Source organism: Mirounga leonina, unplaced genomic scaffold (assembly GCF_011800145.1).
Source record: "Mirounga leonina isolate KUSES-001 unplaced genomic scaffold, KU_Mleo_1.0 Mir_454, whole genome shotgun sequence".
In the NCBI taxonomy this organism is placed as follows: Eukaryota; Metazoa; Chordata; class Mammalia; order Carnivora; family Phocidae; genus Mirounga; species Mirounga leonina.
Genome location: NW_023270763.1, coordinates 3,920,640 through 3,943,552, shown reverse-complemented (window position 1 = coordinate 3,943,552; position 22,913 = coordinate 3,920,640). Strand labels below are relative to the sequence as shown.

General features: G+C 59.9%; 1 protein-coding gene across 1 annotated transcript; it reads right to left on the bottom strand.

The window, feature by feature from the left end:
• Positions 1-17,790: 17,790 nt before the first annotated feature.
• LOC117999229 (leucine-rich repeat extensin-like protein 5) lies at positions 17,791-22,664 on the bottom strand. Its single transcript, XM_034988170.1, has 4 exons — positions 22,657-22,664; positions 20,658-21,338; positions 20,166-20,285; positions 17,791-18,697 (listed from the first exon to the last, which is right to left on the bottom strand). Exons 1-4 carry the CDS (start codon positions 22,662-22,664, stop codon positions 18,484-18,486), a joined length of 1,023 nt encoding a protein of 340 aa, XP_034844061.1. The 3' UTR covers positions 17,791-18,483.
• Between the last annotated feature and the right edge of the window lie 249 nt (positions 22,665-22,913).

The window sequence follows — 22,913 nt, the reverse complement described above, 5'->3', positions numbered from 1 at the left end:
TCCGAAATACTTAGGGGTGAAACCTCTCTAGAATGAGAAAGGCCTTACTGAGCCCTGGGCCTGCTCAGGCCCAGCTATTTTTTGGGGGGACAGATGGGTGCCCCGGAAACGCCGGGCCTGTCTCCCCTTCGGCTCGCTGCCGTGTTGCCCGGCAACTGGCTGCTCCTTATCAGCTCCCAGACAAGCTCCAGCCAAATCCTGAAATGGCCCCACCTGTTTTTCAGTTTGTGGTTTAGATTTTTTAAAATTTTATTTTATTTTAGGAAGTGAAATGAACAACACTCATTCTGGAAGGGGAAGATAAGGCCCGGATCTGCCGGAGCGATGTCTGCTGGAAAGAATCTCTTTTAACTTGTGGGCAATTTTCCAGCATGGCTCGGGTGGTGCGACAGAGTCGCTGAGAGAATTGGACGGCGGGCTGTGGGCACAGGCCAGCTGGGCGCGGTGGCTGCGGTGGCATTTTGCCGGGATGTGACTTGGAGATCCGCTGAGCAAGGGGGCCTGGACCCCGTCGCCAGGCCAGCCGCCTGCCCCCTCCCACCCACCCACTGGGAGCATTGCAGGCCTTTGCTATCCAAGGGTTAAGTTTCCCAGACCTTCTGTTGTTTTTTAAAATACAGCTTGATCCTCCTTGACACTGGAGAGGCATTCCTTGCTTTATTGCCATCTGGAAACTGTTCTGTCTGGCTTCAGAGGTGGCCTCATTGCTACATTGAGTCTCCGGGAGAACACATTCCCAGGATGTGTTTTGGTAGCAAATGCTAGAAAATAATAGAAACCTAGTGCAAAATGGCTTAATTATAAAGGGAATTTATTTCAATAAAGAAATGGTATGGGTAGACTTCAGGTCGGGATTGATCCAGCAGCTTAGTAGTGTCTGCAAAGACTCAGTTTAGGATGGTGATTGGCCAGCTGGGCTGTGGGATTCCTTGTTTATTCCTACCCCTGAACCAATTATTATGACCAGGGAGATGAGAACACCCTGATTTGCTTAGACCAGTTAGGGTCCACCCAAACCATGGGGGCTACTACAGAATGGGGGTGGGACAGATTGGATTTTATGGAGCACACAGTGTCCACTAGATCCTTTTCTGATACACAAGTATGATGACTCTGGTGGATCTAACCTGAGCTGATCTGATTTGAGTTGTTCTCTGTCAGCCTGCAAGTCTGTGTTCTTAGAGGGGATGGCCCCGTTCTGAGTCTCAACATCCAGTGCTGTCCCTTCCCCATCTCATGCTCTTGCTTCTGTATACTCTACTCTCTGCCCCACCTGTCTCCCTTCAAGTCCTCTGTTGCTCTGTGCTTGGTCCACCACAGGGCCTTTGCACAGGCTGTTCCCTCTGCCTGGGGTGCCAGAGACAGAGAAGTAGAGGGAAATCAGATGAAGAGATTAGCAGGGGGCAGCCCTAGGGCGTGCCATTCTTGATCTTGGGCTTGTAAGTTTGAGCCCCATGTTGGGTGGAGAGATGACTTAAAATCTTTAAAACAAACCCAAACCAAACAGATTGACAGGGGGTGGAGAGAGGAGGAAGAGAGGCCCCAGAGAAAGAGGTGAGAGGTGTGTTGGGAGGCTAGGTTGGTCTGCTGACCAGTCCGTGGGGCCTCCCCTGGCCCAACACATGGCTTCTGGTGACCATGGCCAAGATGCCCTGACATCGTGGCTGTCTTTCTGGGCCGGGATGGCCAGGAGGGCCGGGAGGCACTCAGTGCTGCCGTTAGAGGGGGATGAGAGGAGAGACCAGCCTCCCCTTTGGGGCCAGCTGAACTTCAGGGACTTTCTGGGCACTGGGGCAGGGGCTGCCACCAGCTTTCTGGGTGCAAGACTGGGAACAGGCACTGGACCAGGCCTGCAGGGCGGCTGGGTACCCAGAGCATGAGCGGTACCCAGGGCATGGGGGGCATCTGGAAAGGGCTGGTCTCCCCCTCGGCCATCAGGGTCCACCCAGGCATCACCAAGTTGTCAGAACCAGATGGGCCCAATCTGTTGAGTACAGATGGGGAGACTGAGGCCCTGGAGGAGGCGACCAACCCAAGACCCCGGGCCACCTTGGGGCAAAACCAGGGTTCTTTCTCTTCGTCCTTCCGGTCCACTACCCCATCCAAAGGGACTAATAGAGATGGTGGCCCAATGTCCATCACCGGCTCCCACCACTGAGCGGCCATTTCAGAAGGCTTCCAGAAGGGTCGCTGCAGCTCCCCGTTTCTGTGTACTGAGGCCCAGTGCCAGGCCCTGGGGGCAGGATGTGCTGGGCATGTGGGATCAGGCTTGTGTCATCCCATAGGGCATAGCCAGCAGGGACGGGAGAGGCCAGGAGGCCCCCAAGTCAGCAAACGCTTCCCGGTGCCGGCACTGGGCTCAGCCCAGGCACAGTGGGGACCCTGCAATCATAACAGTGCCACTGGGGCACCGTGGTGAGGCAGAGACACAGTCCCCAGGTAACGACAGGGCCCAGAGAGGTCCCAGCTGGTGGAATGTCCTGGAAGGCTTTGCTGAACAGAGATCGACAGAGCTGGGAAAAACATTCTGGGAAGGGGGATGGGATGCTCCGAGCCCCCAGGCGGGAACAGCAGGCCTGTGTGGCCTGAGGGAGGGTCTGGGACTTTCCCTGTGGGGCACACACACATGTGGCTTTGGGGGCCACAGAAGAGCAAGAGCCTGGGGCTGGGGTGTGACAGCCATCCAGGTAAGGGGTGACAGGCACCCAGGTGAGGGGTAGCAGGCGTGCAGGTGAGGCGTGGCAGGTGCCCAGGTGAGGGTTGGCAGGAGCCCAGGTGAGGGGTGACATGCACGCAGGTGAGGGGTGGCAGGCACCAGGTGAGGGGTGACACGCATGCAGGTGAGGGGTTGCAGCTGCCCGGGTGAGGGGTGGCTGGCCTGGGCCCAGGCATGGAGTGAGGTGAACGCGGGCCAGCAGTATGGAGGAGGTTGAAACCCAGGGGAGCTGGGGTGGGGGAAGGCACCCCCCTGCCTGCCTTCTGGTGGCCCCAGCGGGGTGGGAGGGGTCACGGTGCCCAACATGGGAACCCCTGAAGCCTGTACCCCAGGACAAGTCCTGCGCTGAGGACTGGGGGCTGGGCGCAGGGCCGGGCTCTGGGGAGTCTCAGGGGCGGTGGGGTGTGGAGGAGAGATGAGGCCAGGCAGGGTGGGGGCACAGCATTTTGTGGGAATAATGGAAAGCGGCCCCCGGAATCGGCCTGCCATTCCCGGTGGGCGCCACCCTTGTGGGTCCACTGGGCCCCATCTGCCCCGGGCCACCCCCACCCCATTCACTCCTTGCTGCCGGGGGGGGGGGCGGGCGGGGGGCGGGGGGGGGGGGGCGGGGGGGGGGGGGGGGGGGAGGAGGGGGAGGCGCGGCCAGGGTTGCTATGGTGATGTGATGCCAGCAGGTGTCAGCAGAGCCTGCAGAATCTGGAGAAGCAGGCGTGGCTGCGTGGGGGGCGCCCTTGGCCCCTCTCCTGGGGCTTCCTCCAGCCCTGCCAGGCCCCGGGGTGGGGGGCGCTCAGAGTGGCCACCTCTGCCAGGAGCCTTGGGCAGCTGCCTGCCATGGCCGTGGGGTGCGCAGCCAGGGACGGCAGGGCCCTGGGGTGGGGCCGTGGGGTGCCTGGGTGGAGTCCCGTCCCGCCCCCCGCCCCCCGGAGGCCAGGGAGAACCCAGGCTCCACCACCGTGGGCTCTGAGCTTCGGCCTCCCTCTGCAGCATTGTGCCCCAGAGAGCCGCCAGGGGCTGGCCTGGAGCGGGGGCCCATGAAGAGATCCTGCCCTTGCCGACCCCTCAAACCGGGAAGCATGTCTGCGTCAGAACCCACTTTGTGCCGGGCACGCTCGGCACACACACCCCTTCCCACGCCCTGTGGACACGTCCGCACCTCACTTCAGGGGCCGTGACCCTGTGATCCCATTGTGCAGATGGGTCACTGAGACCCAGGCAGGCAGGAGCCTCGGGCAGCCCTGGCTTTGCTGCCCCCCCCGCCGCCCCCCCCAGCTTCGGGGGCGGGGGGCGGGCCCAGGTCTCCGCGGAGGGGCCTTTCGGGCCTTCCCTCAGCCAGGCCACAGGACCGAGGGTGCGGGCCTCGGAGCCGGGGCAGAGCAGGCGGGCTGGGCCTCTGGTGGGTGATGGAGGGAGCGATTCCACGCAGGAATGAGATGAATCCACATGCGCCCTCCTCCCCCTCCCCCTCCCAGGCACTCTGCCAGCGCCCGGGAAATGCTGAGGCCTGCTCTTTTTTAAACAAAGTCTCCGCTGCCTCCCTTAGCTTATTTTCTGCACAAACAAATTAAAGATGCTGCAAAGGGGCCGAGTTTGGGAGACGGGGGGCAGCTTCCACTGAGTCCCTGCACCCCTCCAGCATGGATGCCTCTGGCCTGGTGGTCTCTGTGGCCTCTGGGGCCTGTATGGGGCCCCATCTGGGGCAGGGAGGCCCCAGCCTGTGTAAATAAGCTTGTAGATCCCGAGCCTTGGATCTTGGAGGAGGATCTTGGTCTTGGAGGAGGATGGAGGACGTCCTCCCCTCCGGAGGGCTGATAGCCTGGGGGGGTCCCTGGCTACCAGCTGTTATCTGCCTGGAGCACCTCTCCCTCCCACCCTGCCCCCCAGCGCCCAGCACTCAACATGGGGGCAACAGGGGGGATAGCTGAGTGCTGGTCACTGCGTCCTGCCCTCCCTGGGCGACCTGCTTCCTCCCCTCCATGCTCCCCTGCCCTGGCTTCCAGATGTTAGAGCCGCCCGGGGGGCAGGAACCCACTTTCAGAGGCCCTTGGCCCCGTGTTCATTAGAGAAAAATCAGGAAGGACAGAGAATGCCAGAAAAAAAAGAAAAAACCCTCAACAAAACACAGAACATCCTCCTCCCCCTTTACTCTCCACCCTGAGAGTCTGGGCATTCTCTTCCAGACGCTTTCCTTGGGTGAGAAAAATGAAATTCGGTTCAAAAGAGTGTTTATGGAAAACAGATCCTGTGCCCAGTGTGGGAGCAGCAGGAGATTAGCCCTCTGGAGCCGGGAGCCGCCGTGGGGCTGAGGCTGGGGTGGAGGCACCCCCGGGGGGCTGGCCAGGGCCCCCAGCGCAGAGTGGCCGAAAACAACCGGAATCTATTCCCTCACCCCTTGGAGGCCAGAAGTCTGCGATTCAGGTGTCAGCCGGGCGGTTCCTTCCGGAGGCTCGGACAGGGAATCCGCTCCAGGCCCCTTCCAGATTCTGGTGGCTCTAGCTCTCCTTGATCGTTGGCGTTCCCTGGCTCGTGGAGGTCTCCCTCCGACCTCTGGCCCCACCTGCACACCCCCCTTGTGTGTGTGTGTGTGTGCGCGCTCTGGTTCTTTATAAGGACTCTCACTGAATCTAGGCCCACCCTAATCCAGGATGATCTTTAACCAGAGATCCTTACCTTAACTGTACCTGCAAAGACTATTTCCAAATAAGGTCATATCCTGAGGTTCCAGGCAAACATGTCTTTTGGGGGGACACCGCTTAACCCACTACACCCCTTGGTTGTGGTGGCAGGGTGACGCGGGCCGGGCCGAGAGGCTGCCTGGACACAAGACATTTAGCGATGAAAGTGGGACAGTGTCGGGCCAACTGGATGCTCTGTCACGCTCGCTGGCACTGAGTGGAGGTCTGGGATGGGGGATTTTGTACAGCTGGTGGCTGGTGGCCTGGCCACTCACCAGCCACGGTTGTGGGCGCCCCACACCCCACGTGATCGGACCGCTGATGGAGCCACGGGGGCTCGGAAGCCCCAGGGGCTCGGAAGCCCCAGGCCCGGAGCTGGCACCTGTCTCCCGTCCCTGTGGGCACAGCGGGGGAGCCTTGGGACTTTGGGAACTTCGCGCTCAGGGCTCAAAACGCTCCAATTAAAATGGGAAGCTGGCATCGCCTAAGGCTGGGAGTCGGCTTCTTCCTTGGCAAGTTGGTGGCTTTTAAATCCCCAGAAGGGATTAGGTCTCCAGGGACAACCTTGTTCCAGGAAGGTTCCAGGAAGGAACCTTTGGCGCCCTTTCTGGAGAGCTGGGTTCTTGCAGGAGCGCACACTGCCCCCATCCCCGCCCCCCGGGCCCAGGTCAGGGGCGTTCGGCGCGGTCCCACTGCTGTGCAGTCAGCCCTGGCGTCCTTCTCCAGAACTCTTTCATCTTCCCGAACCGAAACTCTGTCCCCATTATACATGCTTCCCACCGCCTCCCTCAGCCCCAGTCACCTCCGGCCTACTTACTGCTTACGACTCCTGAGTGTGACCTTAGATCCTTTTGACACCTGCGCTTTTCTCAGAGGCCTGCCCTCGGGTCACTGGGGCCCTGGTGGGTGTGGCAGATCCCTGGAAAGAATCCCCCACCTCGGGACAGCCCCGAGCTGTGACCTGTGACTGGCTCACCCTGGCTTGGCTTCCCCCCCTGCCCCCTCGCTGGTACCCCGGGGACCCTCCCTTAATGAGCCGGGTAAGGTCCCCAAACAGGGTAGTCACTCCTCTCAACCCCTCCGTGGCTGCCACGGCCCACCCAGCCAACTCAAGCTCCTGAGCTCTGACCCCCAGAGCCCCCAGAGCACCAGGTGACAGGCCAGGGGGACTTGGGAGGCCGAAGAGCTCACTGGCCAGTGAGCCTGAGGGTGTCTGAGTGGATGCGAGGTCGGGGACTAGGGCTGCCCACCTGCCACAGCCCTGTGAGGGGAAGGACAAGAGGGTCCTGCCCACGGCTGTGCCCCCCGCCCCCAACCCCGGGGTCAGAATAGGAGCTTGACACATATTTGCTGAGTGTGGGACTGACCCCAAAATTTTCCTTGCTCCCAGGTGGTCCCCCTTCCTGTCTCCACTTACAGGGAGGGACACTGAGGCCCAGAGCCGACCTGCTACAGTGAATCCATGCATCCGTGCAAGGCCTGCGCAGCCTGGGCCCCAGGGTGGAGCCCGGAGTGGAATTTCAGGAACGAGAGAGGGCAGCTGAGAGGCATTTGTAAAGGGAGGAGGAGGGGAAGGAGGAGGGGGAGGAGGAGGGGGAAGAGGAGGGGGAGGAGAAGGAGGATGAGGGGGAGGGCGAGGAGGGGGACCCTGGTGCCCCTCAAGGCAGCTCAGGCCCCTCTACCTGCCCTGGCTGAGTCATCAGCCCCTCGGAGCCCGCCTTTATTTCAGCGAGGCACCCCCTCCTGCCCTGTCCGCTCCTGTGGGGGCAGACCTGTCTCCCAGGTTGAGAAGTGCCTTTGAATCCCCTGGTTTCAGATCCTGGAGCCTGTGTTTTAAAAGCTAAGGGATTTGGGATCTTTATTTTTTTTTTATTTTTTATTTTAAAGATTTTATTTATTTATTCATGAGAGACAGAGAAAGAGAGAGAGAGAGAGAGAGAGAGAGAGAGAGGAAGAGGGAGAAGCAGGCTCCCAAGGAGCAGGAAGCCCGATGCGGGACTCGATCCCAGGACCCTGGGATCATGACCTGAGCCGAAGGCAGACGCTTAACCATCTGAGCCACCCAGGCGCCCGAATTGGGATCTTTAATGAGCACATTCAGGTCTCGGTGGAGATGGGGAGACCACACTGACCTGGGGCTGGCTGGGCCCAGCAAGGTCCTTCCTCCCTGCCAGCCTCGGTCCCCCATCCTGGAACTGGCCGGCTGCAGGGCCTGGGGATGGGGCAAGAGGGGCAGGTATTTGATGAACTTCACGGGGGCCTCAGCCTGCTGGAGCGTGCATGCAGGAGGTGCTCAATGTGTGTGTGTTTCCTTCCCAGTTCATGCCACCGTCTTAAATGCTCACTGCCCTCCTTTCCCCAGAAGCTCTCAGAGAGGAGCCTGGGCAGGCGGGAGGGAAGGAGGAACCAGCCAGCTCAGTCGTCAAAAAGCTTGCAGCATTGATGGCGGGGCGAGCTGTTGCAGCCAGCCTCAGCTGACCCCTGGGGGCCACCTGGGGGGCAGAGAGGGAGGGAAGGGCAGACAGTCGCTCTCCCTGCTCCCCTGCATCACCCCATGTCAGCAACACTTCCTGCGCACCCACCATGGGACGTTGCTTCCAAGAGGTGGTATCTTCAGCCCGCGTTACAGATGAGAAAGTCGAGTCCCCGGGGGAGCCGTGGCGGGGCTGGGCCCGATGCCCAGCGCTCCTCCCGCAGCCCGGGCCGGCCTTGGCGGGGACGGCTTGCGGAGCGCGGCCGTTCCTCGGGGAAGCAGGTCGGCACGCGTGTGCGCGTGTGCGTGTGCGTGGGTCTCTGCCGTCTGCACCATGTTGAAATGCCAATGTCAAGGCCGGCTGAGAGGAGCCAGGCGGGCAGGGCTGCACAGCAGACGGAATAAGGGCGTGGTGGCTGTGTTGTCACCGGGGCCCCTGGCCAGCCTGTCTCGGCCCCTCTGCCCTGTGTCTGGGACGCTGTGGGCAGGGCGGGTATTTGGAGTGGCCCCGGGCCTCGGGGAACAGGAGCGGGCCCAGAGCCACGCGGCCCCTGGCTCCCGGCGAGGCCCTGCCGGGGGCTCTCTCTCCCAGGAGCGGCAGCCACGGCAGCCACGGGAGACCCTCCAGAGGGCGGTGGGCGCTGTGGCTGCCTTCGCGTCCGCGTGGGGACAGGGCCGCCAGGGGGCGCGTGCAAGGTGTTCTGTCGGGCCGTCCGGGCAGCCCTGCACCCCACTTTGAGCGTTATCCACACGGGGCCCAGTGGCGGTTCCAGTTACCAGTGCTGTGTAATAACTTGGTGCAACCCGCAGCCACTTAGTACCAGCTTTTTTTTAGCTCCAGGATTTTGCGGGTCAGGACATCAGGAAGATGCTCAGCACGGTTCCCGCCTGCCGTCTGTCACGTGGTCACAGTCAGATGACCCCGGGCTCTGCGGTCATCGGAGAGTGTGGCAGGCCCGGGTCCAGGGAGGCTGGGAGCCAGGGCTGGTGACACGGTGACGGTGACGCTGGCCGGGATGGGGAGCTCAGCCAGGGCTGCCTGGCCGGGGTGCCTCCTGGTGCCTTCCTTGTGGCGTGGTGGCCCCAGGCTACTGGGACCCCTGACTTGGTGGCCTGCCCCCGAGCACACGGAGAACCGGGTGGAAATTACACTGGACGATGACCTTTCCCGCCCCAGCCGACATCCTATGCCACACTTCTGCCCTGTTCTTCTGGTCCAAGGCGTCACAGGCCTGCCCTGGTCCAGACCGCGGGGACTCAGGGCGCCCCTCTTGCTGGGATGTGTAAAGAAGGTGCGGCCAGAAAGAAGGTCCGCTCCACGTGTTGATGGCCATGGGCGCTGGCCATCGGTTCTTCGCGCCGCTGGGGCCCTGGGGGGTACCCTGGGTGCCTGGGTTCCTGGGGCTGCCCTAACACCACAAAGTTAGTGGCTGAGAGATGTATTTTCCCACAATTCCAGAAGCCTGAAGTCCTAGGTTACATGATCCCTCTGCAGGCCCGAGGGGAGAACCCATCCCATGCCTCCCTCCCAGCATCCGGTGGTGGTTGGCGGGTACCTGAACCCCCAGCCCGTGTCTGTCTCTGTGGTCACATGGCCCCCTTCTTCAGGGTGGGTGTCTGTATCCAAAGCTCCCAGTTCTTTTAAGAGTAGTAGTCACCAGATTAGGGCCCATTCTAAAAATCCAGTGTATAAATAAAATAAAATAAATAAAATAAATAAAATAAAAATAAATAAAGATAGGGGCGTCTGGGTGGCTCAGTTGGTTAAGTGTCTGCCTTCGGCTCAGGTCATGATCTCAGGGTCCTGGGATCGAGCCCCGCATCGGGCTGCCTGCTCAGCGGGGAGTCTTCTCCCTCTCGCTCTGCTTCTCCCCCTGCATGTGCTCTCTCCCTCTCTAACAATAAACTAAATCTTACAAAAAAATAAAAATCCGGTGTGACTGCATCTTAACTACATTTTTAATTATAATCATCTTTTTTATTTTTTAAAGATTTTTATTTATTTATTTGACAGAGTGAGACACAGTGAGAGAGGCTGTAGGCTCTCGAGAGCCCCACCTCAGCAGCATCTGACGAGTCTCCCTGCCAACTCGCTTCCCCCAAGATCCTCGGTTTCGGGGCTCTTCAGTCTGGGCCAAGTGGGATACGTCTGCGGAGCAGGTAGGCTAGTGATCAGGCTCGGCTCGGCCAAGCCTCTGGACCTCTGCTCAGGCTGCTTCCTCCACCTGGAGGGGGTGTGATGGGCTGAGCTGTGTCCCTCAAGACGCGTGTTGGAGTCCTAACCCCCGTACCTCAGAATACAGAGCTGCATGGAGGGGTGGCGCCTAGGACCGCTGGGGCCTTCGGAGGGCTAATTAAGGTAAAGTGAGGTCATTAGGGTGGACCCTATTTCAGTCTGACTGGTGTCTTTGTAAGAAGAGATCAGAACACAGACACACGCAGAGGGAAGGCCATGTGGGGATGCTGGGACAAGACACCTGTCTACACACCACGGAGAGAGGCCTCAGGAGGCACCAACCCTGCCAACACCTGGATCTGGGACTGGCGAGGGGGCTGGTGAACATGATTCAGGAGTATTTACGCCACAGAGACCGGCTTCCCTCCCAACCGCCGCTGAGAGCCCGCTGAACATTAGGAGCCGACCACCGCAGGGAGGCCCTCAGGGCAAGTCTGGGCAATGGGTACCTGGGGGGGGGGGTTCTGGCCCCCACGGGAGGCGTCTGTGACGGGGCCTAAGAAATTCTTTTCACCTGAACCCCATGTTTTACTTAAACCGCCCCAGTACCGTTGGCTCAAAAACAACGACAGTCATTTATTTTGTTGGTGAATCTGCCGTGGGAGCGGATCTCGGCAGGCAGAGCTCCACGCGGCACCCCCCGGGGCGGGTTCCAAGGTGGCGCCCGACCCACACGTGCATGCAGGCTGGCGACGGGGGTCCCCCTCCGTGCGTCCTTCTCCACGGGACTGCTTGGGCCTCCTTGCATCATGGTGGCTGGATTCAAGGAGTGTCACCCCAAGACACAGGAAGCAGGAGATGCCGGTTGGGGGAGGCCGAATCAGACACGGCACCCTTGGTTCGGTCACATTCTGTCGAGAGGCCAGCTTCCACGGGGTGTTGGAAACCCCACCTTTCAGTAGGAGGGGCGTCAAAGGCTCCTGGGGCCATGTTCTCACATCAGCACCCCCCGAGGAGTGGAGGCTGACCCTTCTGCGTTCATTTCTCGTTTCCTTCGGCATCTCTGCCCCCCTCTTTAGGCCCCACGGAGGGCCCCCGCGTGTGACACACAGCCGGGCATGGGTGACGACACATGTGGAAGGCCACATGGACAGTCTCCTGTGCTAAATAAATACTCCGACAGCACCCATTTTTCACCTGGGAAGACAGAGCCCGATCAGGCTCATGGAAGGGAAAGGGACAGAGGTGGGATTTTTTCCCTGGTCACCTCCCTTATATCCCTTCCCCGTCCTCTATCCCTAGTGACTTCGGGGACCATGACCCACCCAGGCCCCTGCTGCCTCCAGCCAGACTTGACTTCTAGAACATTCCGAGCCTCCATTGCTTGATGCTTGGGGGCAGCCTCCGATTGACGGTGAATTGAACTGACACGTAATTTGTACCTTGTGTACAAAAATGCAGTCATTGCCAGAAGAGAACCGAATCCCAGCCATGAATAATTCCTGGGCTTTCAACAAAAACACCAATAAAATGCAAGTTTGAATAAATAGTGCTCAACCCACCCAGGCGTGAAGGGGAAAAGAGATACCTAGAATCATCTAAGCTGGGCTCCTGTGGGCGGAGTTGCTGGGGCCCTGCTCCTTGTGGAGGCTGGATGGGCCTTGGCTCAGGGGTGGGAGGTCAGCAGGGTGGCACAGGGCCACCGCCACTTGCATTGACCTGGGGTGGCCAGTCACCTGGGGGGGGGCATGCCTGGCTCTCCCCCTCCCCCAGGCCCAGCATGCTACCAGGGAGCCAGGCAGACCCTGCTGGGAGGTCTCTAGGCCTCAGCACGGGCTATTCCTCTAGCCTGGAATGTCTGTCTCTGCCTTCTCTGCCTAGCAAACTTCTATTCATCCTTCAAAACCCTACCAGGATCATGTCATTTCATTTGTTCCTTGGGTGGACATCTACTGAAATCTACTGGATTGAACGTGGGGGAGAGCATGATAAAGCAGAGGGCCTCTGGTGTGGGCTGTAAGGGGACACGGTGAGAAAACAGCCATCTATGAACCAGGACAGAGGTTCTCACCAAACAGAGTTGGCCGGTGCCTTGATCGTGGACCTCCAGCCTCCAGAAATGTGAGCGATACATGCCTGTTGGTTAAGACCCCCAGGCTCTGGATATTTGTTATAGCAGCCCAAACAGGCCGAATTCTGTCCCCCGAAATGCGTATGTTGAAGTTCTAGCCCCTAATACCCCACAATGCATCTGCATTTGGAGACGGGGCCTTGAAGGAGGTAATTAGGTTAAAAGGGGGTCACTAGGGTGGGCCCTCATCCAACAGGACTGGTGTCCTTACGAGAAGAGGAGGTTGGGACACAGACACAGACACGCACAGGGGGACCACCACGGGAGGACACGGAGAGAAGATAGTGTCTAAACGCCATGGAGAGAGGCCACAGGAGAAGCCGGCTCTGTGCTCGCCTTGATCTCGAACTGTTCCCGGGGCCCGAGCACGCTGACCTGGGCTCCCTGGCTTGTAGGCTGACCTACCCGTGGGAGGCAGTAGCCGGGTCAGGAGGATCATCGGGGTTCAAGACCTTCTCATCACCATCCCACCATGTGACCTGGAGAGGCAACCACGCCGTCCCCTCCAGACCCCACACGCGGACAGGTCAGTGCAGGCCGTGCAGGCGGAGCTCTGGTCCAGGCGCTCCCGGGTCTGGGCCCCGGCTCTGCAGCCCTTCCTGGGTCCCCACTGGCCTCTCTGGGGTGGAGACCATGTAGCCGGGGCAGGGTTTGCAGGAACTGGCTGCCAGAGGGGCTCCCCCAGAGCTGATCCCTACAGCGAGGATGGGAGGGCGGGTGCTTTATTCGGGGGTGACCCTCAGAAAGCAGGGGTGGGGAGGGTGACAGCGAAGGAAAGGCAGCCAGAACACCGAGCGTCACAGGTCAGCTCCCACGTGGGTCAGCGGGGCCCTTGCAGGGTGTGGGACGAGCGGGAGGAGGACGGCTCCACTCGACGCAGCCACTGGCCGAGGGGTGCCTGGGCCCCGGGGCCTCGCTAGCCGAAGCCCCCGAGTCACGGCGGCTTTGGGCTGGGTCCCTCCAGTTACGGTCTGTGCCAGGGCGTGTGTGCTGAGGGGAGGTGGGCGTTGCCAGACCTGCCCCTCGCACAGGAGGCCTGTCTGCCCCTCTGCCTCACGGAGGGCTGAAGGACCCTGTGCCTTCTGAGGGAGGGGCTTCGGTTGTGTCCTGGTGGCGGGAGGGGGCGGAGGGGCGAGGGGCAATCCAGGTTGGGGTGGTGGATTGAATTGTGTGCCCCAGAAAGACACGTTAAAGTGCTGACCTCTGGAAGCCCACAATGTGGCCTTATTTGGAAATAGGGCCACTGCAGATGTAATCGGTGAAGATGAGGTCCCACTGGGGTACGGCAGGCCTTTAATCAAATATGACTGGTGTCCTTATAAGAAGGGGAGAAGAGGCACAGAGACTGACCCACACAGAGTGGAGGACGCCACGTGAAGACAGACCCAGAGGGGAGGCCGCCGTGTGACAGGGGAGGCAGAGGTTGGAGGGGCTCAGACTCAAGCCCAGGAGGGCCGAGGAGCGTGGTCATTCCGGCACCCACCAAGGGGGGCAGCCTTGGGGGGGGCAAACAGAACTGGGTTCCAGGCCCCACTCGCCACCCCGGGGGTGACCTGGGCCGTCACAGTCCCCGAGCCTCACTCACGCAGCTGTGGGGAGGCTCCTTTCTCTCTCCTGTTTGCACACACGTCCAGGAGTCAGTGCTGGGGGGGGGGGGGGTTGGGACCTCGCCAGGGCCTCAGCATGCGGGAGGAGTTTAGAGCTTGGTGGCCTTGGGCAATCCAGCTTCACACCTGCTGGCTCAGCGCTCCACGTGAGCATCTTAACACACAAGGGTGACCTGGCGTCTCCTCTTCTGACCTGGCCTTGGAAGCCTTGCCGTGTCACTTCCAAGCATCTTGTTATAGACTCCACCTTGAATGGGAGGAATGTCAAGGTCACTCTGCAGCAGGGAGATACCGTGTGGCCATCGTCAGAGGTTACAGTGGGTCACGACAGCTGCTCGGGAAGGCCGGGTCCCGTGCGCCATAGCGTGGCATGTTCTCTTCTGGAACTGGGATTGTGACCTGGTGTGCAGGTGACGCAGGCAGGGAGACAGGTCAACAGGCACAATGAGGCTGAGACAGGGAGGTGACTTTGCAAATGTCATGGGTCAAGCAGGTGGCAGAGCCAGAACTTGAACCCAGGAGGGCGGGGGTGAGGAGGAGAGAGAGGGGAAGGAGAAGGAGCACGAGGTTGGTGGCCATTGCAAGCCCTGCCGTGACGTTCTGCCTCCTGAGCAAGGCTGCATGATGGAAATCTGTCCATTCGTCATCCTTCAGGTCTGATTCGATCTTGCCCTCAGAGAAGCGCTTGATGGGTAGAGAGCTCAGTGGTGTCCCCCCTTTTACTACCAACTCTCCCCGTGTCCCTTTGGGGAGGTACCTCTTTCTTGCTGCAGATCTGAGGTGGGCCATATCCCACGGCACTGATGTTCCAAGGAGAGTAAGGCCAGTGGAAAGGGAGGGAGAATGGAAGGGTTAGGGGAGAGATAAGGAGGGAGGGAGGGAGAGATAAGGAGGGAGGGAGGGAGAGCTTGGTCCACCCATCCCCACGGGTGTTCTATTTCCGGGATTTTAAGCTGTGGGCCCCAGTATTCCTTTTATTTAAGGAGGTTGGGTACCAACTCCTTCCAATATCTCTTTTCTCCTGTGGACGGAGGGCCTGCCTGGTCTGGCCCCTGCCCTGCTCCTGGGCCCTCCGCTGCTCCTTGTCCACGCTCACCACACTCTTTGTTGGCCAGAGTGTCCCGGGAACTCCCTGGACTGCAAGCTCTCTGAGGACGGGACTCTGGGCCACTCTGTACCACTTTATCAGGGCTTGACCTGGTGAGTATTTGTTAAACAAACAGGAGTGGGTAAATGCAAGGGCGTGAGTGTGTGGCCTCAGGAAAACATTGACCTTTAGCAGTGTCCTGACGACCTGGGGTGGTCTGAGCAGAACCTCCATGAGGTTCGCAAACCGGGGACCAGCAGGTGGCCCACTCAAGTGGTCCATTTTGGTCAGCACAGTGTTAAACATAGTGCCAAGGACAGAAAACAAAACAACAATTAAAAACATTAAAAACGGGGCGCCTGGGTGGCTCAGTTGGTTAAGCGACTGCCTTCGGCTCAGGTCATGATCCTGGAGTCCCGGGATCGAGTCCCACATCGGGCTCCCTGCTCGGCGGGGAGTCTGCTTCTCCCTCTGCCCCTCCCCCCTCTCATGTGCTCTCTGTCTCTCATTCTCTCTGTCTCAAATAAATAAATAAAATCTTTAAAAAAAAAACATTAAAAACGGACAAACTTGCGCAGACTTTTCTCTAACGAAGATCTACAAATAGCTAATGAGCACACAAAAAGACGCTCGACACAAATCAAGACCACGATGAGATACCACCCCACGCCCATTAGGATGGCTACGAGAACCCCCCCTCACACACACGTATCAAATGGCAAGCGTTGGCGAGGATGTGGAGAAATTGGAACCCTTGTGCCAGGAAGACAGCATGGCGACGCCTCCAAAAATTAAACATAACAATGCCGTAGGATGGGGCAATTCCAGTTCTGGGTATAGGCCCCAAAGAATCGGGAGCAGAGACTCGAAGGGTTATCTGTCCCTAACAGTGTTATTCCTAGGAGCCACAAGGTGGGGGCAACCCAAGTGTCCATCAACAGATGAACAGATAAACAAAACGTCGTCCAGCCATACGGTGGGACATTATTCAGCCTTAAAAAGGAAGGACGCTCTGGCGCCTGCTCCAACCTGGGTGAAACCTTGAAGACGTTATACGAAGTGAAATAAGCCAGACACAAAAGGGACAGAAACTGTACGATTCCACTTATGTGCGGTCTTCAGAGGAGTCCCATTCACAGGGACACGAAGCAGAAGGGTGGGTGTCGGGGGGCTGGGGGAGGGGGTGGGAGCGGCTTTGTGGGGCCAGAGTTTCAGTTTGAGATGATGGGAAAGTTCTGGAGATGGATGGTGGGGCTGGCTGCACAGAAATGGGAATGCACTTAACGCCACCAAACCCTGCACTTATAAGTGGTTAAGATGGCGACTTTTATGTTATGTGTATTTTACCACAACTTTTAAGAGAGTGCCATGGTTAGGGGCACCTGGCTGGCTCAGTCCGGAGAGCATGAGACACTTGATCTCGGGGTTGTGAGTTCAAGCCCCACGTTAGGTGTAGAGATTACTTAAAAATCTTTTTTTTTTTTTTAAAGATTTTATTTATTTATTTGACAGAGACAGAGATAGTGAGAGCAGGAGCACAAGCAAGTGGGAGTGGGAGAGGGAGAAGCAGGCCTCCCACCGAGCAGGGAGCCCGATGCGGGACTCGATCCCAGGACCCTGGGATCACGACCTGAGCCGAAGGCAGACGCTTAACGACTGAGCCACCCAGGTGTCCTGAGATTACTTAAAAATCTTAAAAAAAAAAAAAAAAAAGTTAACAGATCGGGAGAGGTCACATTCTAGCTGCGGTGGACATTGCCTGTGCTCGCCCATCTTAGGTTTTCCGGTCCTTCCTGAGCACAGGATGGGGGAGACCCAGCTTCTAGCACCGTTTCATTGGGTGTGGTCACATGGATGGTGAGCACCAGTGATGTTATTACCCCCCGTGGGATAATCTTCCCTTCCCTGTGATGGTGTCACATCGAGGTCGACAACTCGTGGAACCTAAGTGGCTTGGGTGCCGTGGAGTGTCGCCCGGGCCCAGCGCAGACGATGTGTCAGGGAGAATACATTTTTAGGTGTTGTGCTAAGCCTTTGAGATGTTGGGGATTTTTGTCACTGCAGGATAACAACAGAAATTTACTGTCTCAATTCTGCAGTGCAAAAGCCCAAGAGCAAGGTGTGGGCAGGGTGGGTTCCTTCAGGGGCTGTGGGGGAGTCTGGTCCATGCCTCTCCCTCTGTCTCCTACATGGCTGTCTCTGTCTCGGTCTTTTAAGGCTTCCCCCTGTATCTGTCTGTGCCCCCCTTTTATAAGGGCCCTGGTCATATTGGATTAGGGGCCCATCCTACTCCAGGATGACCTCACCTTAACCAATGACATCCGCAAGGAGGCTGTTTCCAAATGAGGTCACATTTTGAGGTACTGGGGCTAGGACTTGAATCTATGAATTTTGGGGGTATTCAACCCACAACAGGCGGCCTTCCAGAGGAGGGTTGGATGGAGCAGGGCTGGAAAGGGGAGCGTGAGGGAGAACCCAGACACTTCCAGCAGGAGGAACTGAGTGAGCAGGCCTTTCTGGCAGGGGCAGCTCTAGAAGGTTCTTAAGAGACTCCCTGCGGCCATAGAAGGTGTGGGAGTGCATTTGTGCATGTGCGGGGGGGGGGGGGGGGCCCCCCCTGTTCATGCCCGGGGGGGGGACAGGCTAAGACATGCGGGGAAAGGGGGGGGGGGGGGGGAGGGGGGTGGGCTGTCAGGTTTGATCTTCAGGGTTTGTTTTTGACTTTCTGCTGACTCTAGAAATGGATCCACATGGGGGTGGGGGCGAGAGAAAGGCAGAGAGAAGAGGGAAGCTTTCAAAGCTGTAGCCATGGGAAATGTTTTTATTTTCTGCTTGAAAGAAAATGCCAAAGAAGAATTAAAAAAAAAAAAGGGAGGGAGGGAGGGAGGGAGGTGAAGAGAGAGACACACATTGTGTGTGTGTGTGCACGCGCACGTGTGTGAGAGACAGAGACAGAGGTCCTGGGAGCCTGTGGGTGTGGGAGGACCCCAGGACACCTGGGACGAGGCTGGGTGTTGCTGTCCCCTCTCTCTCGATGCCACCGTGGGCCCTGGAGCACCAGTGACGAGCACGGGAGGTGGAGGGCTGGGCAGAAACGGGTTGGGCTTGCTTGTTGCCACCCAGGCTGGGTGACCTTAGGAAGACCACCCCATTTCTCTGGGTTGCAGGGACGCCTGTGGTGAGTGTACCCATGACACACAGATGCACGGGACAGAACGTGTGTGCAAGCAACAGCAAGAACACCCACAAGGGCACCAGAGACCGGGGCGGTGTGTGTGCGTGTCAGAAACCAGAAGACCCCAGGGAGATGGGAAATGTCATTGTCCAGGTGTGTCCTGAGTCAGAATCTACAGCAGGTGTGCGGGACCCGGGGTCTGCTCCCCTGAACTCCTGCCTGCAGCCCCCTCCAGCCCTGGAGTGCAGAATGTGGGCCCTGCTCCCAAGGAAGGCCTCCCCTCACCCGCCCATACCCCAGGCCCAAAGGACTCCCACTGACCTCTGACCTCTGTCGCCTCCCCCTAGGCGGGGGCAGGACAGAGGCAGCAGGGAGTAGAGAGGATGAGGAAGGGCAGTAAATGGGGTGGCAGGGGGGGTTAGTATAGTTCTTTAAGCTGGTCTTGGTCAGGCTGGGGGCTCCCAGGGATGCTGGGGCTCCACGTTTGTACCCCCTTGCCTGGCTTCGTTGAGGGTGTTTGCTGCCACTTCTGAGCTGTGTGAGCTTGTCACTTCCCCTGGGGTTTCTTGTCCATCGAACGGGCACCATGGTACCCAAGTCAGAGGGCTGTTAAAGCTGGTACGAAGCAGGGACCAGTTTGCATCAAAAGAAATTTCCAGCCTGGAAAAGAAGAAACTGGGAGTTGTCTGCCATGAATGGGAGGGACCAGCTTGGGTCTGCAGAGGCAGAGTGGGTCAGGGTAGTGGGAGGGGACAGAGGTACGTTGCGGGGGAGGGGGGGCAGGGCTGTGATGGAATTTGCTCCAGAAATCTCAGCACACACAGGCTTGCCAGGGGGTGCTCAGAGGTCCAAACAAAGCTGGGAACAGGTGGCCAGAGAGGTGAACCCCTAAAGACCAGGCAGGAGGTGGCCTCCTCCTAGAGCCCCGACTCCCCACCTAGGTGCAGCCCCCTCCTCCCCCAACACACGTGCTGCCAAGCCCTCCATTAGTCACCCTGGCACTGACATACATAAATCCCATTAGTCACACCCGCACAAACTCGCCTGCAGGGCACACCCAAGCACACCCAGACAAAGAAGGAGGCCCCCAAAGAGGCCGTGTTCATCCTTGAACAGTGTGGGCTCCCCAGGCACTTAACGCACATGCGGCCAGCCTCCCCCAGAGCAGCCAGCCCCCACAATAAACCCTACCAGCCAGGGACTCCCAGTCCCCCCAGTAACCACCCCCCCCCAATTCCAAAACTTCCCCACACCCTCTGGGCACACAAGTGCCACAACACCCGCCCACGAATGCCCTTGGCCATCCCCTCTCCTGCTTCTCCCTGGGGGGGGCACCGTGGCACCGCAGCCCCCCCCACCCCGGCCTCGGAAGGGGTCCAAGCAGGAAAACCATTCCCCAAGGTCGGTAGAGCTCTTCAGCAGGAGGCCCCGGGAGCTGATTTATTGGCGGTTTATTTGGAGAAACGCTATCGCTCTCGGATTCCGGAGAGGGAAAAAAAAAAAAAAACAAAAAACAACACTTGCTCATGGTGGACTTTAACCTTGGATTGAAACCGCAGCGCTTTGTTTTCGGAGACGCTTCCTGGGGCGCTGCGGCGGGGCTGGGGCAGGGGGGAGGCACGGCCGGAAAGCGGCGCCGCGGCCTCTCTGCTCCCAGGCGGCGGGGGCGAGCGCTCCATTTCCTCCGGGCCCTGCCGGAGCCCTTGCAGTCCCTCCAAACATGCTTCGAGAAATTCTAGGAAGGAGCCCAAGCTCCCATAGTAAGACCGTCTCCGGCGAGGTTTACCAAACCTTCTAACCCCCGGCCTCTACCATGGCCGTTACAACTGTATGACCGGCACAGCGAGGGGGAGGCTCCTCGGAGGGGGTGAATGCCTCCCCCTTCTGCGGCTGTCCCCACCGAAGTCCCCTGCAAAGAGCAAAGACCGTTCGGAGGTGCTTGTCCCCGATCGCGCGCAGGCCTGCTCAGCTGCTGCGAGGTACCCACGTGAAGGCCCGTTTCCCGCCCCTCTGGCAGAGAGACACACAAGGCTGGTGACATTAAGCGTTATTATTGCAAATGCACCCTCTCTGGGTCTGTCCCCCAGATGCTCTGTGACTGTTCGGGTGGAAAGACCACCGCCCCTACCAGGCTGCCACTATCGACCCGCCGATTCCTGCTTTCCCGATGGTTCGGCTATTTGCGCCAAAGCCGGTGGCCGATGGGGGTGCTGACGTGGGGCTGGGAGGCGAAAAGTCCCGGGTATCCCTGGCATAGAGGGAGAGATGGGCTGGCGCGGGGTGGGGAGCTAGATGAGCCCCCGCCTCCCAGTGCCGCTCCCACAGAAACCCTGCATGGTCCTCATCAGGCAAAAAAGAAAAAAAAAAAAAAAGGAATAAAGGAAAAAAAGCCCACCTCCCCATATCGAGCCCCCGCAGAGCACTCAGGGGCAGAACGACGGCGCCGGATTAAAGCCAGGTCTGCAGAGAAGGGTGGCTGGCTGCCCTCCGAAAAGACACTCTGACCTAACCCTGGTATCATCCCTTAATGGCACGGAATTGGGCTCAGGCAGGTGGCCCTGCGCCCATTCCAGCCTCCCCGAGCCTTCCTAGAAGTAAGTGCCCGGCCGGGTGGCCCTACCCCAGGCCGGGATCCGGTGAGGCCCAGGCCGCCTGAGGTCCGGGCGACCGTGGGGATGGAAGGTGATGGCACTGAATGGGCGAATCCGTTGCTCTCTTTGGTGAACAGGGAAGCTCCTGGCTTGACTCCCCGGGCAGTCTCAGGGACCCCAGGCTGTGACTGGGAGAGCGGGGCGCTCGGTGAAGCCCCGGACGCGGGGCCGGCCGGGAGCACCCGCGTGTGAGCGGCGGGAAGGAGGTCCCGCATGGAGATTTATGGCCGCATCCGGCCCCCGGTGCACCGAGCACGTCTCCGGCCTCTCCGAGCCAAACAGTGGCATGGAAGACCCGAGCCGGGGCCGGGGAAAGGGGCCAGGGCCGGAGGCGGAGCCGAGACACGCCGGGATCCGCTGGGGCCGAGCCCCGGCTCTGCCCACCGAGCGAGCGCTCTTGTCCCTGCGGCGTTCGGGCTTGGCGCTGCGTCCTCGGTCTTTCTGCAGGGCTGGGACCCCTCTTGGCCGGGCTGGCCGAACTTCGGCTCGGCGCCGAGTCGTGGCTGGGCCAGCCGCAGAAAAGGGATGGCGAGGATGGATGTCCCGCGCGCAGCCTCTCCGGGTTTTCGCGGCGCCCGCGCCGGGAGCTCCCTGGTTGCCAGACCTGGGACCTGGAAAGTGGCCCTTGTAAGCCCCAGATCCGGCCAGGGCTTCCCGAGCGAGCGGGCAGCAGAGGCCGGCTTCACCGAGAGGCTGGCACAGCGCGGGGACTTGGTCCCCACCGGGAAAGGCGGTTTGGGGCGCCGGGTGGAGGTGGCTCAGGTGTCCTCGCCTACGGAAGGCGGCCAGTTTTCTCTGGGGCAAGGAGAAGGGGAGAATGTGTCCGCGTGGCCAGCAACACCAGGGCTCCAGAAAGCGCCGGGTTCTGCCCCGAAGAGGGCAGCGTTGGCCGAGGAGCAGGCCGGGGAGCACCGGGCGCAAAGTCGGCCTGTTCTTCGGTTTGAAACAAAGGGGAATGATTTTGTCAGTCGGGTCGCGTGCACGGAGCCGGAGGCCTAGAACACACCAAAGGCCTCGGCTCGGCAGCCCCGGCTGGCCGCGGACGACAGCGCGGGCCTGGGCGGGTTCACCGGGAACTGAGGTCTGGGTTGCGAGGAGGCCCCCCCGCCCCCCGCCGATTTTCCGCCCAGTCAGTGCAAAACACACACATACCCCGAGTCAACACACTTTTTGGCCACAGATCCCGCCGGGTAAACAGAAGTATGCGGGTGGGGGGGGCGGGGGGCGGAAGATGGCGGCCAGACCCGGGCGGACCGCACGCGGGGCGCGTCTTTGCCGCCCGGCGCAGGGCGCCCAGGCCTGGCTCTGACATCTCAGTGTGGTCCGCCAGAGCGGGGAGGGTGCTGCCCCAGACTCCGAAGCTTGGCAAGGGATCCCCAGGGGTGCCCTGCGAATGGCAGGGTCTCGGAGGGAGCCCGAGCTGCGCCCACCACCGGGCCTGGGATCCGTCCCCCGCCCCAAGATGGCTCCCGGACGCTGTTTACCCAACGGCTGCGGGGGCAACGGGGCGCGGGGCGCAGCGGCGGGGGCGGGGGGGACGTGCAAGGACTAGGGTGTGCACGGGCCGGCCGCGGCGGGCAGCTCTTCGGCGGGGCGCGCTGCGCTCGCAGAGCGGGCGCGGGCAGGCTGTGCTGCGCACCGCGCGGCCAGGACCCGGGAGCAGCCGCCGCCGCCGCCGCCGCGTCCCCAGGCCCTGGGCCCGGCTGGGCTCGGGCGGTGACTAGCGCGGCCGCGGGCGTGAGTCTGTGCCGGGAGGGCGGCGCGAGGGGGCTGGGGCCCACAAAGGCCCGGGAGGAGGAGGTTGGGGGAGGGGGGTCTCGCCTACCCCGAACCGCGACCCTAATGAAAGGCAGGCTCGGCTCGCCACGCAGACAAGGCACAGACTTGGAAAATGCAAACGCCATCGGCAAATGCAGGGCAAACAGGCAGAATTTTTATTAGCAACTAAATGATTTATGGCACACATACCCCGCCATCTCACAATTACGGCGTCTTGGAGCGTCCAGGGGTGAAAACATTAAACATTTATAAAAATAGGCTTTGTATTTTTTCCCCCCAGCCCTCAAGTCCTTTGTATTGCCCACCTCAACCTTCTCAAGATACCTATTTTTTGCTTGAGCTATATGAAAAGTAATTAAAAAAAAAAAAATACAACCCCCACAAAAAACCCATTCCAGATACAGGGCGGGGATAATGGGGTGGGGGATCAGGGTCTGGGCTCCGAA